General features: G+C 37.7%; 1 protein-coding gene across 2 annotated transcripts; it reads left to right on the top strand.

Moving 5' to 3' along the window:
* Positions 1 to 665: 665 nt before the first annotated feature.
* On the top strand, positions 666 to 14,760 carry rhot1b (ras homolog family member T1). 2 transcript variants are annotated; one of them, XM_086083240.1, is made up of 20 exons: positions 666 to 1,012; positions 1,647 to 1,705; positions 1,769 to 1,850; positions 2,215 to 2,258; positions 2,364 to 2,417; positions 3,206 to 3,258; positions 3,598 to 3,706; positions 4,622 to 4,723; positions 5,289 to 5,387; positions 5,476 to 5,584; positions 6,382 to 6,502; positions 6,838 to 6,922; positions 7,147 to 7,292; positions 8,330 to 8,430; positions 8,569 to 8,699; positions 8,809 to 8,892; positions 9,611 to 9,733; positions 9,804 to 10,006; positions 11,697 to 11,819; positions 13,271 to 14,760. In XM_086083240.1, exons 1-20 carry the CDS (start codon positions 976 to 978, stop codon positions 13,386 to 13,388), a joined length of 1,983 nt encoding a protein of 660 aa, XP_085939366.1. In that variant the 5' UTR covers positions 666 to 975; the 3' UTR covers positions 13,389 to 14,760. The 2 variants fall into 2 exon arrangements, with proteins under 2 accessions (XP_085939366.1, XP_085939367.1); XM_086083241.1 differs by lacking the exon at positions 11,697 to 11,819 and having other exon boundaries at positions 13,271 to 14,758.
* Positions 14,761 to 16,429: the final 1,669 nt, after the last annotated feature.

The following is a 16,429-nucleotide window of genomic DNA, read 5'->3' as shown; positions in this document are numbered from 1 at the left end:
ACTAACTAAAGTCCACCATGCTGTTTAAATTATATGGGAGGTCATGAATGAAAAAAAAATAATAATAATAAAACAATTATTTGCCTAACGGATTTTTAATAAATGACCCCACAGCATGTTACTGTGACGAGAAGTGACCCATTTTCTCTTTCAAACCATTTAGGCAAACCCTGTCGCTGCAGTACTATTATAGTGCTCTATTAAATTTTCTTTCACACGGACAACATTTGATTTGAGTTTTAAAAAAGTCAGATGGACTTCATGGATCAAACAAACAAAAAAGTTAAAGTGGATATTAAAAATAATAAATTTTGATAATAAAAAAGTCAATATATAATAATTACAACCAATTAAAAAACATATTTTTGGGCATTTTTTCTGAATATTTTTAAATTGTTTTATTTAAATAAAATAAAAATAAAACTATGAAATGCTTAATACTAGTCTAGACCGAAAGCCGTCCCCGTTGGTTGGCTGATGTCTTAATATATATATATATATATATATGTATTTTAAAATATGTTTAAAAAATATATAATTATTCATTTAAATCGGCATAGCAACAAAAAAAAAAAAGAATAACTGACTTCTTTTTATTTAAGAAAAGAAAAATCGTTCTCATCTGCTCCACTTCTCGATCAGATGACTTGGAGGGGCGTGGTCAATGAGCCTAGCTACTACCCGCTAATGCTGTCAGATTAGCCAAGTGAGCTCCTTGCACTTCCACCGAGGCTCCTCGTCACCTTGTGGCTTACGACTCACTTGTCAGCATAAACAGCTTATGTTACGAATATTTCTCTTTTAACACTTCCTGTCTCATGTTGAGCATTTTAAGTATCGGCGCAGTGACATGCGAACGTAGCGGCTAGCTAGCTGTCTTGCTAGCCGGGCTGTGAGCATCTTCCTTGCCCACGGGAGCATAAATGTGTGACACATTGTACGGCAGTTGCGTGGGTGAACGACACACCTGGGACGATGCGCAAGGACGTCAGGATCTTACTGGTTGGCGAGCGTGAGTGTACCTTTTTTATTCATTTCACAGTTGTGTGACGTCCATCTGCATTGCTGTACTTGTAGCTGGATGCCACTAATTTTCCACAATATGCGCATCCCATTCACTATTACATTATCTTGAATTTCTACAGGACCTTATTGATAACCTTGCAGTCGTGATCACACTCATGTTCACACACGGTGTAAGTTTGATAGCACATGACTTCTTCATTCCAAAAACATGCATGTTAGGTTCATCATGCAAGACTGAATTGTCCTTAGTTGTGAATGCGAGTGTCAATGGTACTTTGTCACTATATGACATGCTGATTGGCTGGCTGGGATAGGCTTCAGCAAACCTGAAACCCTAGTGAAGAAAAGCGTAAATGCTGTAGAAAAATGGATGGTTGGACAACCAAAATGGGACTGAAGTGATGACTTTCAGTTTAATTTAAGATCTAGCATTATTTTATCCTCAATTTCCACCAGGGGCATTCAAGTATTTAGGCACTAGCCTCACAATAGTTTAATTTGCCTGGCACTGGTATTTGGTCAGATGTCCATGAACCTTTGCATTGAACTGTATGTTGTTCGCTATCGGGCAACAGATGGTGTATTTTGGTGCATTCTCACTCATAGTGTTTGATTCACAGCCAAGGTGGGAAAGACGTCTCTCATCATGTCCTTGGTCAGCGAGGAGTTCCCAACTGTGGTAGGGATGAATGACTATCTTTACTTACACTTCACAGAGTATGACGTGAATGTTTTCTGTCAGGTTCCATACCGAGCTGAGGAGATAACCATACCCGCAGATGTCACTCCAGAGAGAGTCCCCACACATATTGTGGACTATTCAGGTAATTGAAAGCCTAAGAATGTGTGTTTAGTAAACCCAAACTTTCATGAACTACATGGGAAATGTTTAAGTAGCATTTGATCATTCTTAACGGTCACACAAGTGTAAACAACATTTAGAATAAAAAATAAAACAACTCACCATTTGAAGCCTGTAATGAAGAACGAACAAGAAGCAGTATGTTGGTAAACCTCCTATTTTTCATGCTAATCATTCAGATACATGATGTCTATTGTATGTTAGAATCTTCCTGTGAAATTAATGTATATATTAAATTAATATTGAGTTAAATGTACTGTATTGTACTGAGTAAGCCAGACTATTTTCTATAATGCTAGACATTTCTTTTCTGGTTCCCTGCGCAGAAGCCGAGCAGACAGATGAGCAGTTGTTCCAAGAGATCACAAAGGTCAGTATCAGGTTTTTTTTCTTTTCTTTTTTTGTGCCTGTCCTATGTAAAGTGAAGTGCCGACTTCAGCGGACACTCACTGCCCCACTGTCTCTTTTCCTATAGGCAAATGTGATTTGCATTGTGTACTCAGTCAACAATAAGACGTCAATAGAGAAGGTGAGTTTTGAACATGATGCTAATAGTTGGCAGACAATTACCGGTATATGGAGTTTGGATTTTTGCTCCGTTCTTGCGTGGGTTTAGAGAGCATTAGCCTCAAATAAGACAATAATATACAACAGGAATATGCAACTTTAGATATTGCCGAATAATTGGTAATAAATTAAATACGTCTTTTAAAAAGAATCAGAAATTAAGGCAAATTCAGCCTCAAGAAATGGTTTTAGAGTTTTTTTGTTTTTGTTTGTTTACACTCATGAAACAGTGCACAGGTTCATCGGGAAGATATTTCATAGTAAAGCACAACATTTTATTTTTTTAATTTGATGTGGAGTATTTGCAGGCTGAAATGTGGACATTTTTTAGGCAGACAAAGATTACAGATGACGCATAGCTGTTCTTTTTCTCAGTCTGTAAATTAAATGTAAATTTAATGTGAATACAGAGGGGTTGTGCCTCTTCCGGCTACAAGCCCTGATTAATTGCTTTAAAAACTTTGCTTCTGTGTGAGGTCATGTGACTGCCTGGCTCCATTCCATTGTTGAAATGGAGTCAAACGGTACAGTTCAGTGACAGCGCCCGAGGCTTAAGTTCTCTGAGACACTAAAACAAAGATATTGTGCAGGCAATAAATAGTTACAAATAAAAGCAGCGAGTGGAACGTGGCTTAATATAATGGAGTCATTTTTCCCCCTGACGGAAGTCAGCAGTAGAAAATAGATGGATGGATGCTAAACATTTGGAAATGTCATTGCTCATGGCACCTTTTTTGTTCTCTCCGTTAGGTGACCAGCTATTGGATCCCGCTCATTCTTGACAACACGGACAAGGATAGCAGGTGTGGATTTTTGTCTGTTTTAGAACTGCACTGCATCATACCGAGTTGTTTCTAATATTTTGCCTCTCTCATGAAGCTAGATAAGTCGAACAAAGTACTGTTTTAGGTAAAAACGCTTGGTATGACGCTGTCCAGTTGTGCGTTGCTGCAAATTTACAAGCAGTGCCCAAAAGACAATAAAATCATTTTCACGCATAGAGGCAGCACTTCATGCACTACACTGTGTTATGTGGCGCACGGACATGTCAATTCTGCTGATATGTAACAGTGGTGGCAAGTTTGGAATAATGTGTCCCATTTAAAATATGTATTTCCTCATGTGTGTTATTGTATGTCCAGGGTTCCTCTCATCCTGGTGGGAAACAAGTCTGACCTGGTGGAGCACAGCAGCATGGAGACCATCCTGCCCATTATGAACCAGTACAGCGAGATCGAGACCTGCGTAGAGGTGGGAAAAGTGTTCTCACTAATATGGCAACACAAGCGGATAAGTATTATTAACTTAATGTGGTCACAATACAATGAAGTGCAGTGGACCTCTACACATTCATAGTTCATTCTCAAATTCACCAATTTATTTTGGAACCTGCATCAGTTAATTGCGGAAAATTGCTTATTTGCGATTTTCTGTAATGTGGGGAAAAAAAGTCAGAAACTGTATTTTTGGTTTTCATGATTTATTATTATTATTATTGTCTTTGAACATGCCAAAAAACAAACAAAAAAAAACAAACATCAATCTTGTTATCCAAGCAATCTTCAGCCTTTTTCTTATAATATACACATGCTGAGTGGGTGCTTTATCTTTTATCTTATTTTACCAAGTAGTCATGATATAATAAAATGGTATGCAATCTTATATAGGCAATTCTGATTTTAGGGGATTATCAATTATTTGTGGAAGTACACTATTCATGGTTGGGCTCGATCTCAATTTCCTGTGAAATTAAAGTGGGTCCACCGTAAAGATTTCTGGACAACAAAAGGACTTTCCATCCTGGAAAGCCACGTCTTTACAGACTAAGCTAATGCCGTTCTTCTAACTGTTTTTTTGTTCTGTATTGAATAGTATACAAATGATACTCGATTTCCCAAGTACGGGTCATCACCTGTGTTTTCGCAGACGAGATAATCAGAGCTGGCATGGTGCTCAGACAGATCCTGTGTTTTAATACCCTGTCTGGCCGCACTTAACGCACACGTGGACACACACACTGGGCCAAGAGAATGTTTCCTTTGCGCTGTCACTTTCCCATGCCAAGTTCATTGTGATTCCACTGGCTTTAAAGGCTTTAAGGTTTATTTCTTACACACTCATGTGCTGCACAGTAGTAAACCATTCTTTCACCATTCTTGTTTTTAGTGCTCAGCAAAGAATTTGAAGAACATCTCTGAGCTGTTCTACTACGCCCAAAAGGCTGTCCTCCATCCCACAGGCCCCCTCTACTGTCCAGAGAAAAAGGATGTAAGTGTTGGCGTTCAATAATACAACAATAATCCAGAAGAACTATGTAGTTTATAACAATATGTTGTTCGTTCATTGTGACACATTTGTGACCCTGCGACTCTGTCATTTTAATATACCAACTTGACCGCAAATGTCAAGCAGCAACTATGCACATTTTCAACAAGTTGTTATGATGTGGTGTTTTTCATCATTGCTTTCTCTATGGGTTACGGGTTAGGGTATGGTCCACCCAAGAGTCATGCAATATTTGCTGCACATTGCAATTGTTAACAAAATTAGGAATTTAGTTGCATTATTATTTTATTAATAGCATTACTTACGTTACTTTACTTATTTGCATATACATTTTTTCACCTCATCTACAAATGACCTTGGTCCATTTGTCTGTTTAAGTCACGTTTATTTATAGAGCCCTTAATCGCAAAAGAGTCGCAAAGGGCTTCACACGCCCACAAACTAAAAAAAATCAAATGTGGCACAAAAATGTGTCCTGTTGTCCACCCCTGCTCCGTTTTGTTGGTTGTAAATGTCAATGCATAATATAGTTGTGCTTTGGTCCTAGATGAAGCCACTTTGTGTAAAAGCACTGACCCGAATCTTCAAAGTGTCTGACTTGGACAACGACGGTATTCTCAACGATAGTGAGCTCAACTTCTTTCAGGTAATTCCTGTGTTTTCTGAAATGATTGAAAATAATTCCAAAAAGATGAATCAATGAGATTGAACATATTTATTTTGTGTCCACATAGAGAACATGTTTCAACATGCCACTGGAGCCGCAGGCATTGGAGGATGTGAAAAATGTCGTGAGGAAGAATTTGAGTGATGGAGTGTGCGACAATGGGCTTACTTTAAAAGGTTGGTGCTCCTAAAACACAAACGCACACTTTGTGGAGGTTCTGTTTGCACCCGCCAAGCACAAAGCATTAGTTTTATGCTACCAGCTATTAACTGATTCCATAAAAACGCTTCAAAGCGATTTCTTCGAAAGGCATTTGTACTTGAATGTTTTTAACTACAAATGGTTCTTTAAGTGGGAAGTCAACAACCCTAAAAATTCTCGACAATAATATGTTATATGTGACCTCACTAGTCTAAACATGACATTCTAATTAATATTACATTTGTGGAATATGTGTTAAAAAGCAAAATCCAGTCGTTTTTTTAATCCATTTTAGAAGGCACAGCTCAGCTCAGAGAACAGGTGAGCTGTGATTGGTCGTTGCCTGAGCCCTGAGCAACATTGATGTCATCTTAAGTCGACAGCAAGTGGCAAAATGGCCGCCCCCTGACATGGATAGAAACGGCAGAATTTTGCTGCTTAACTCATATTCCACAAATGTAATATTAATCAGAATGTCATATTTAGACTAGTGAGGTCACAATATGGCATATTATTGTCAAGAAATGTTTAAGGTTAACTTTCACTTCAAGATCACATGCAAATGCATTGAACTTAAAAGTTAAGAGAATCACACATTATCACACACATGCACATTTTTATTTTATGATTTTTATTGCCTCGATTTTGCTATTTCGGCAGGATGAAACCGTTCCCAATGCACCTCGTAGTGCAAATGTTCGAGTCCCATCTTCTTGGTCTTGTCATCAGTGTTTGTATGAACCCGTGTCTCTTCTTTGTTTTCCCTCTCCAGGCTTCTTGTTCCTCCACACGCTGTTCATCCAGCGAGGTCGCCACGAAACAACGTGGACGGTGCTGAGGAGGTTCGGATACGACGATGACCTGGAGCTCAATCAGGACTACCTCTTCACTCCGTATGTCCTGTTTATGGTGACATTGTCAACATGAAGTTTGTGTTTCTAGTGTGATCGTCTTGGGCAGTCATCAACAGTTCTCTCCGTCAGTGTGTTTAAGGGCTTTACATTCCCTGTAGTGGTGTGTCAGACATTCATTTCTACATTATCACCGCCTACTATAGCTAGTGTTTGAACTCATTCCCAAATTGATTTCAGACTACAGACTGTGAATTGATAAATATGTGAATATCAAACCATGAATAGTAGCTCAGGGGTCACTGTCCTTGTATTTCTCCTGACTTCCTCTCAAGTGATTGTTTCCTTGACAGTTTTACTTCTTGGTGACGTTACAGGCTGAAAGTTCCCCCCGACTGCACCACCGAGCTCAACCACACAGCCTACCTCTTCTTGCAGAGTGTCTTCGACAAACATGACAAGGTATAATCCTTGCCATTTAGCTGCATGTTCTCTCACCTCTGGAAAGCTGCTCAGTCTGCATTACTGTCCGTAACCTAAGTGCCCCCCCGCCTACTGAAGCAGCCCGTGCTGACCCCCCGCTGATGCTTGATTTCACTTGTTGACAGGAGAATTAGCGAGTGAGCTTAGAGGGGAAAGTGCGACAGAGAAAGTGGATCACGTGCTGTGCTCTTGTGTTATGTCAGGACCGTGACTGTGCCTTGTCGCCAGAGGAGCTGAAGGATCTGTTTGATGTTTTTCCCTACATGCCCTGGGGTCCTGACGTCAACAACACAGTGTGCACCAATGAGCAGGGATGGATTACTTACCAGGGATATCTCTCACAGTGGACGTGAGTGGCCTCATTTTTTTCTAACACAGCGATGGGCAAAATATTGCACACGGGCGTCATGAGGCCGTTCTTTAATCCAGCCGAAGGAACATTTTACATATGAAGAGTCCTGCAATATTTGTTACATTAATTTAGCTTTCCCCCCTAAAATGTTTTCTTTTAAATATATTTATTCATTTTCTAATAATTTATTGCGGATAGTAGTTTCAATTTTACTTGAATTCCCAAAAATTATTTAATTCTTTAAAAGAAATAAAAGGGGACAGAAAGAAGTAAAACTTTTATCTACCCTTGATCAACACAAAAACGAATCAATGACAGCAAGCAGTCAACGCTTTCAATGTAACAATTAAACAAAATAATTCAACAGCATGACCTTGTGCTACATATATTTTCCAGTAATTGTGCTTCTATGCATTTAAAAAAAAATACAAATAGACTGAGATGATTTAGTTTTACAATCCAGATTGTACTACAAACGGCCACCTTGAGTTGAAATACATTGTTCTTATTGTTTTGTTCTGTATTTAGGTTTGATTAAAAATAATACCGCTACATGTTTTTATTAGGGTAATTAGTTATAATTAAGATAATTATAGATTATAAAGTAAAAAATGAGAATGAATGATTTCATTTATTAAGCTTTTGTTTCTTGAACTCATCTATGAATGGCTTGGCCCATCTATCTATTTTAAAATCAAATGTGGCTTATGAGCTTTTGCTATACTGTGGTAAATAAAAATGGCATAATAAAACATATATATATAATTGTCTTTCATAATTATTGTCTTATTTTGTGAAAAATTAGCTGTATTTTCAAAGTATGTTTATTTAAAAAAAAAAAAAAATTTTTTATTATGTATCTTGAAATTATGTATATAATTTTTTTTCTTCTGATCTTATTTTAAATGTCGTTAGTATTTAACACGTTTTCTTACTTTTTCGAATGTATTTTTTCTGATAAAAAAAAAAATGCTTTTAAAATAATTATTAATTTATGTAATTGGTAGCTTATTATTTTTGTTTACTTGGTCCAGGTTAACAACTTATCTGGATGTGCAGCGCTGCCTGGAGTATCTGGGCTACCTTGGTTATTCAATTATTGCTGAGCAAGAGTCCCAAGCAGCAGGGATAACAGGTAAACTGGAACAACACATCTTCATTTTTTTAATACATAATAATTGCTGCGCCCTCTTGAGACTTGTGGTGGGCATGTGACGTGCACGGGACAGGTCCCAACTAATCCTGTGATTCGTATTTGACATTTGCCCCCCAGTGACCAGAGATAAGAAGATTGACTTGCAAAAGAAGCAGACACAACGCGGCGTCTTCCGCTGCAACGTCTTTGGCGACGTTGGCAGTGGGAAGAGCGGCTTCCTTCAAGCCTTTTTGGGCAGAAACCTGATGGTAAACCACAAAATGTGTCAGCCATGAAAAAAAAGGGCATGTAGCTTGACTTTACATACGGTAATGATATTGCTACTTTTGTGACTCCTTATTATTGTTGTTGTTTCAGCACCAGCAGACGATCAAAGAGGAACATAAATCCTACTACGCCATCAGCACAACCTTTGTTTACGGTCAGGAGAAATACCTTCTAGTAAGTGTCGCTCTATAAGTTTCATGGCTATCTTTATATTTAGGGTGCAATAATCAAAAGTAAAATGTATGTTATCCTCTCCCTGATGCATTGCAAGACTCTTGATGATGTAAATGCTCGTTGTGCCGATTTAAAACAAATTAACTCATTCACTGCCATTGACGGCTATAGACGTCAAAAATTCATTTAAACTATTTATATTAGTTTAACATTGTTTCCCACTTTTGTTAACAAGAGTATGAAAACCTAGAAAAATGTTTTATTGTACATTTAGAACAGATATAAAATTTGTAACTAGTGAAGTAATCCCCTGATGCCCCTAAATTTTTATAATCTTTTCTTGAAAAAATAAAAAGATTAATAAAAATAATTACAATTATTATTATTATTATTTTTAAAGACCATTAAAAATGAGGGGAATCAGCCAATTAAAATTTTTCGTAATTAATCGCATGACTTCACTAGTTAACTCACTATTAATCAAAAATTTTGTATCTGTTCTAAATGTATAATATATTTTTTTAGGTTCTTAATTCTTATTAACAAAAGTGAAAAAAAATGTGAAACTAATAGAAATAGTTACAAATGAATTTTTGACATCTATAGCCGTCAATGGCAGTGAATGAGTTAAAGAGCGCTATTTGGTGCCTGGGCCATCCTTTGCATGCCTGTTTAGAACAAATAAGACCAAAGTCAGCATTTTTTTTGGTCTTCTCAGTTTCACGAAGTGTTCCCTAACTTGGACTATCTGTGTGATGCCGACCTGGCCTGTGACATCATCTGCTTGGTGTATGACGTCAGCAACCCGTACTCCTTCGATTACTGCGCGAAAGTCTTCAAGGTACAATTCCCATGCCAATCGTTCTCTTTTTATCAGCATCTAAATAGTAACGTCACCCCTACTTTCCCAGCAATACTTCATGGACGGCAAGATTCCGTGCATGATGATCGCGTCCAAGTCAGACCTGCCCGAAACCAAACAGTTCTACGGCTGCAGTCCTCTGGAGTTCTGTCGGAGGCACAAAATGCCCCCGCCGCAGTCGTTCACCTGTAACACAGCGGGAGCGCCCAGCAGAGACATCTACACCAGACTCAGCACCATGGCCATGTACCCGTAAGTTAAATTGCGGTACTACAATGTATGGTCCCTTCTCACAGGAAGCTAAATCAATCTTATGATGGAAATGAATCATATAATGGCCCACTTGAATGAATCAACGGGGCCTGTCATTACTTTTCCGTGTCAGTGATACCGCCATGTGGTGCAATAGACAGCATAACTGCAAAGCCCACTACCGCCACAGCTAATATGATGTCTGTGAAGCTAATACGGTATTTAAAGGTGGAGTTTTAAGTGAAAGCGTAGTGAAAGAAATAAACATTTTAACGCAAGTACAAAACAAATTAAGAATGCCCTGAGCATTAGTATATTTTGTAAAAAAGCATTTGCTCAAATAAAGCCCCCGTTAATTCCTTACCCCTAAATTCCTGAAACTGCAGTTGGATAATTAAATGCCTACTCACATGACATGAGGCTGTTTTTCCTTTCTTTTTCATTCGTTTTCTTTCTTTCAACCTTCCTTTTCCTTTTTCCTTCCTATATTCTTCCATCTGTTTTTGCTATTTTTCTTTAATACCTTCATTCCTTTCCTTTGATTTGTTCTTCCTTTATTTGTATTTCTTTTATTTCATTCTTGTGCTCCCTTCTATTGTTCATTTTCTAATTTTCTTTCATGTATTCTTCCATTATTTTTTGGCCCTTATTTTCTCCACCCTTTCTTGCTTTCTTTTTCATTCCTTTCTTCTGTTATTAATTTCTTCCCTTCCCTTTTTATTTCTTTCCTTCTTTCTTGCAATCCCTTTTCCCTCCTTTCATTTGTTTCTTTCATTCCTTTCTGGCTTTCTTTCCCTCCTTCCTCTATTTCATTCCTTCCCTTCTTACTGCCTTCCTTGCTTTCTCTTTTTCTTTCCTTCCTTCCTCCTTACTTCCATTCATCCTTTTTACCTCTTTATTTTTTTCACTTTTTCCTTCATTTCTGTCCTCATTAGCTTTCTTCTTCATTTTACCCATTTTTACTTTATTTCCTCTTTCCTCCATTACATTTTCATCCCTCCTTTCTTGCTTGCTCTTACCTTCCTTCCTTTCTTTCTTCCCTTATTTATTCCTTCTTTGTTGATACCTTGCTTTATTTCTTTCATTCCTTCCTTCCTTTCTTCGTCCTATTGTCTTTCCTTTCTTTCTTTCTTTTTTCTTCCCATTTATCTTTCCTTCCCTCTTGTCATCCTTTGTCCCCCCCCCCCCCCCCCCCCAATTACACGTTCTGTTTTTGATTTGTTTGTGTCTAAAGACCCTGACGGTTGCGTTCGAAAAGAGTCGCTTAAAAGTGTATTTTATTTCACTATTGTTGGGGAAGGCCTGAGCAAAAAACACCTGCTTTAAGTGCGACTTAGCATTCAACATATTGCCTTTGTGTGCACATCAGGAGTCAGACAAAGCTCGTCTGTTAGGGCTTGTTTCACCACTTTGCTGCGTCACTCACTTGACTTCACGCATCAGTACACTGTTATATTTTCCCACTCAAGCACAGGGGGCTCGCGTTTGATCCCTGCGGAGATTTCCCCAACCTGCAGGCAGCATCAACACGTTCATTTAACTGAATTTTCTTGGACTTTAACCACAGCCGCTGTCTTCATGTTATTATTGCCTTTGATTCCCTTCTTTTGGTGGCAGCTCTGAGCAGATTTCTACATGATGGCATCTTTTGAAGCTTCATCCTCTTGCGTGCGTGTGTGTTTCTCCTCAGCCACGCACGACTGCGCTGCATGTGTACTTGTAACTGCTGCACCTTCTGCTTGTGTCAGAACCTGCTCAACTCCGAGCTCCTGCAGACGGTCAGGGCCAAATTCCACGCTGTGGTTCTCCGCAGGTCCTAACCCAAGATCTTCTTTCTACTCATCCATACGTCATTCTTTGTTTTTATTTCCAAACAAGTTACTTTACATGAGAACCTCCACCAAATTTTTTAATATTGCATTTATAACTATTTATGATCTCAGCTAGGCCGAGGTAAAACTGTATTCAGATTTTTTTTTTTTGGGCGCCAAAAGAACAAAATGTACAATCTAATGAGATTTGAAACAGACGGAGTCATCTGAACATGATTTTCAATGTTAAATGTTAGTTTGAATTGCAGCCAAAATTACAGTTTTTACAAAAGAAAAAAAAATCACACAATTATGAGAATGGTGTCATACAAGATTTAAGTCATAATGGCATGAGAGTAAAGTCGTATTGTAACAAGACTTGGCGTAATATTATGAATACAATGTTATAAGAGTAAGAAATTAGAATAAATACAGTCATGAGAAAAAAGTTCTGTTAGAATCTTTAATCTAATTTAGTCTTTAATGAATAAATTGGAAATATGAAAATTAAGTTAGATTATGTTGAACAGAATAAAAAAAAAAGGCAAAATAATATTGTAATATTTCATAAAGTACTAAAATTACAAGAAGATTTGAGTTCTAATATAAGAATAAAGATATAAAGAGAATATGTGAATAAAGTTTGGATATAGTGACAATTTATAGGTACAAGAATAAAATATTAATGTTCTCATCATAAGAATTAATATGAGAAAGTTTAATGTAGCAAGAATGGAAAAAAAATATGAATTTGTAATTTTTATGAGGGAATGTTAAAGGTTTCCTGAAACTGTGAGTTTGTTTAATAATATCTGGACTTTATTCTGGTCATTTTATGACGTAATCGTAGTATATACTTTGTTTGTTTATTTTCCAAGCGGCCCTAAAACTCTGGCCTTAATAAGCAGAATAATTGTTTTGACAGTCATAAAATTTGAATTATAATTTTTCCCCACATTACAAATAAGGAATGTGGGGGGTCAATTTATGCCTAAACCGAATCAGTGATATATCAAAAAGTGCAGACATAAAGTTGCACACAACAAACAAAAAAAACATCTGCCTTGGAACAGTCATTAAGTAACTACCTGAAATTAGTGGAACCTCCAGTCATCACATTCTTTCATGTCACTTTCTTCCCTTTTTAATTTTTTTACTTTTCTTTGTGTTCTCCAGCCAGCATGTTGTTGAAAATGTTCATATTTTGAGTCTTCCTTTTGTTGTCATTAGGTTGATATCTTTTTGTTCATCTGGTAAGCCATCAAACTGACTTCCCTTGATCCTCTTTTTTTTTTTTTATTGCCACTTCATCACCATCTTCCATCCTTGACATGTCACTGATGTATATTTTTCTCCATGTCATCCTGTGTTGCGCATCCCAGCTCTTTGTTCATACACCTCAATAGCAATTTTTTTTGAAGGGATTCTGATGCGTCTTCTGTCTTTGTCGCAGACATATCAGCCAAGCGGACCTGAAGAGCTCCACCTTCTGGCTGAGAGCAAGCGTCGGCGCCACCGTCTTTGCCGTGCTGGGCTTCGCAATGTACAGAGTTCTGCTCAAACCGCGGTGATGCCTCGCTTTAGTTTATTAACACTCACAAGCTTTTCTTGTACTATATGTACAAAAGTGTTGGGACAGTCACTCAGCTGTGGGTGTGATTGACCCCTTTAGAGTCTTAAAGGAGACATTATGCGTTTTAAATCAGTTTTCAGGTGTTTTAATAACATGTCTGTGACTTACTTTCATCAAAATACCCCAAAGATTAAGTATAGTTTAATTTGTGCACTGCATTTCTTATTTTGCTGAAATCAACCTGGTTTGGGGGCAAGCAAAAAGACAATAAAACGTCAATTTTCCGTATTATGTCTTTCATATTAACAAGACATTTTGTGCTACTTTTATGTATCCATCTTTTTGGGAGCCATTTGTTAAAAGCCCTTTTTTTTTTTTTTTTTTTTTTTTTTCAAGCCGGGTTAATAAAGGCATGCTTGGGTGGGTTTGGTGTAGAGGAACCACATCACAAATAGACATTACCCAAAAATATGATCCAAAATCTTTGGAAAGATTTCCCAGAAGAGTTTAAGCTGTTATAGCTGCAATGGGAGCGTTGGTTCATATTTTTGATTGCAAGGTGTCCCAATACTTTTGTCCATCTTGTCAAGTGATACCCTGGTCTTCAGTGTGCTAAAAAGAAAAAAAGTTTCAATATTTAATTTTCTACTTCAAAGTCTAATTTTGCTTATTGTGCATGTGACCAGAATAAAAACAATATATTTATATTAGAGGACTATAGGTGGAAGCTGATGATTGAAGTGTGTTGAATTCTATACAAGTGTGTTCTATAAATAGCTTCTTTTTTTTTTTGGTTGCCTGGTGACAGCACTTGTCAAGCCGTGTGAGAGATGCAATATTTTAATTTGCGATAGTGTACATACTGTAAATAACTTTGTGTGCTTGTTTTTCAGACAGGCTGCCATGACACTTTAGAAGTGATAGTAGTTTGTATTTATTTATTTTTTGCCTTTCGTGGCCAAATGGTGTGGATGGGACGTGACGTGCACAATGTCCAGTCATGCTGCTATACCCTTGCATGTTTTACCATTTCTGACCACATTCCATCCATTACTTGCCATAATTACTATGTGCTATTGTAGCTGAAAATGAAAACTTAGTTTCTCTCTATGACCCTTTAGAAATCTCTACTGAGCTTCCTTGTAGCAGAAGATGCAACAATCTCCGCCTGTAATGTGCAAATGCCCGCCGTGGTATGTACAGTATTTACCAGGCCCCACCTTTTGGAGAATTCACAATAAATACAAATCTCTGGCTTGACAACATGTCTGAATGTTTTTCTACAAGTGATCAGCCCTCCCTATTCCAGCAGACTTGGGGGCGAGAGACGTGGTTCACCCCGGACTGGGTGGCAGCCAATCACAGGGCACATATAGAGAAACAAGTGATTCACACAGTTTACAGGAGAGCAAACTCCACACAGAATGATTGAGATGAGATTTGAAATGAAATCCAATACACGTGCTGCTATCAGAGTAATGTTCATTTAGTAATTTGGCCATTATTGTGGTTCGAGTTTGCAGTGGTGTGGTGTACATAGAGAGACCTGTTAGCTACAAAAAGTCAAAATTGATTTACAAAAGTCTCAGCATGGTGCAGTGACTGTTTTTCCCCCTTTATCGCTAGATGGCAGCATTGCATAAAAATGCCACTAAAATCAAATCAATTTGCAGGTTTATGGTGACGTCAATGTTAAATTCCCTCTCGGGCTAACCTGCAATTTAGTACATTTCCATGTTATTACCATTAAAGCCTATTCATTCTCTTAGAACACATGTTCCCTCATCACAACAAAGCACTATATGGTCTGTGGGTCATGCAATTCTAACAATAGATGAAACCTCAGGAATTGTTACATAAAGTCTCGTGATGCACACAAATTCACATTTACTTGATCACGACGTCAGATTGTTTCATGTCTCTCTTTTCCGGTGGTCTTTTTGGTGATTTTTAGTCTTTTACAATTTGCATATGTTTTCAACATGAACATCTAATGTGTTTATTGCTAACCTGAATTGTGTATTGACGTTCATGGAGAATCCAATATACATGCAAGCATTGCCCCAAATGTGTGACAGCAAACAAACAAAACCAAATTGCGTTGTTTTACTATTTGTCGTTTATACTCTGCGGCTATTTTAAAGCAACAAGTGTTGTTTGTTTTGTTTTTAAATACAGCTTAACACTTTGATGTGGTATCTCTCTGCTGGTGCACACACACACCAAAGCTCATCCGTGTCCCATCCTCCAGGCACCTTCACACACAATCCCACCCCACTATTACGTGGATGGGATGTCTCCAGTTAATGTATGGGTGTTTGTCTGAATGCTACCAGTCATTTACTTTGTTTTTTTAGTTGGAGCACACTGGAGGGTAGAAGGGCAATTTAAAATCCCCTAAATCACCTGGAATTTACAAGCTTGCTCACACCCTTAATTTTGAGCTCTTAAAGTAAGATTATATATGCAATTTAACACTATAAATGGTAATTTTAGAATTACTTAATATCATAAAATAACTCTATGGTTGTGGGATGATCACGAGTAGGTATTTACATATATCTATATATATATCATGAATCATCCGTTGCAGAAAGGTTTGTTTTCAAACAAGGGCTGCCAATGACAGATTTTAATCGGGGTAACATAGGAATGTAGTAACTCGTGTTGTTCCGATACCGTTCCGATAACCAGCTCTGCAGTATTGGCCGATACCTAAGTTTTTTTTTCTCAACATGAAAAAGCTGTCCTAGGGCCAATAGGATATGCATGCAGTGAACATGTCACACATCAGTGAATATTGTGCATGGGCAAGACACAAGATGCTGCATCCAAAGTCCTGTATTAGTGTTAGAATTAATAGTATCGGCATCTTACTAGTTAGTACTCACCGATACCACTGTTTTAATGCAGTATCGGGTCCTCTGCTGATACCAGTGTCGTTAGTGGAACAACACTAGTACTAACCATGATGCCGTACAGCAAGCGATAAACTGAACAATAAAAATAAGAATTATTCATCTTGTTGATAGTAGCTGA

Source organism: Leptonotus elevatus, chromosome 8 (assembly GCF_054856555.1).
Source record: "Leptonotus elevatus isolate MCC_2025b chromosome 8, RoL_Lele_1.0, whole genome shotgun sequence".
In the NCBI taxonomy this organism is placed as follows: Eukaryota; Metazoa; Chordata; class Actinopteri; order Syngnathiformes; family Syngnathidae; genus Leptonotus; species Leptonotus elevatus.
The sequence above is the reverse complement of the archived record's forward strand: the minus strand, read 5'-3'. Positions and strand labels throughout refer to the sequence as shown.

Coding starts and splice junctions, on each gene's coding strand:
- rhot1b (XM_086083240.1), top strand. CDS start 976: ATGCGCAAGGACGTCAGGATCTTACTGGTTGGCGAGC. Junction 2,418..3,205: donor ATAAGACGTCAATAGAGAAG/GTGAGTTTTGAA, acceptor TCTCTCCGTTAG/GTGACCAGCTATTGGATCCC. Junction 8,893..9,610: donor GTCAGGAGAAATACCTTCTA/GTAAGTGTCGCT, acceptor TGGTCTTCTCAG/TTTCACGAAGTGTTCCCTAA.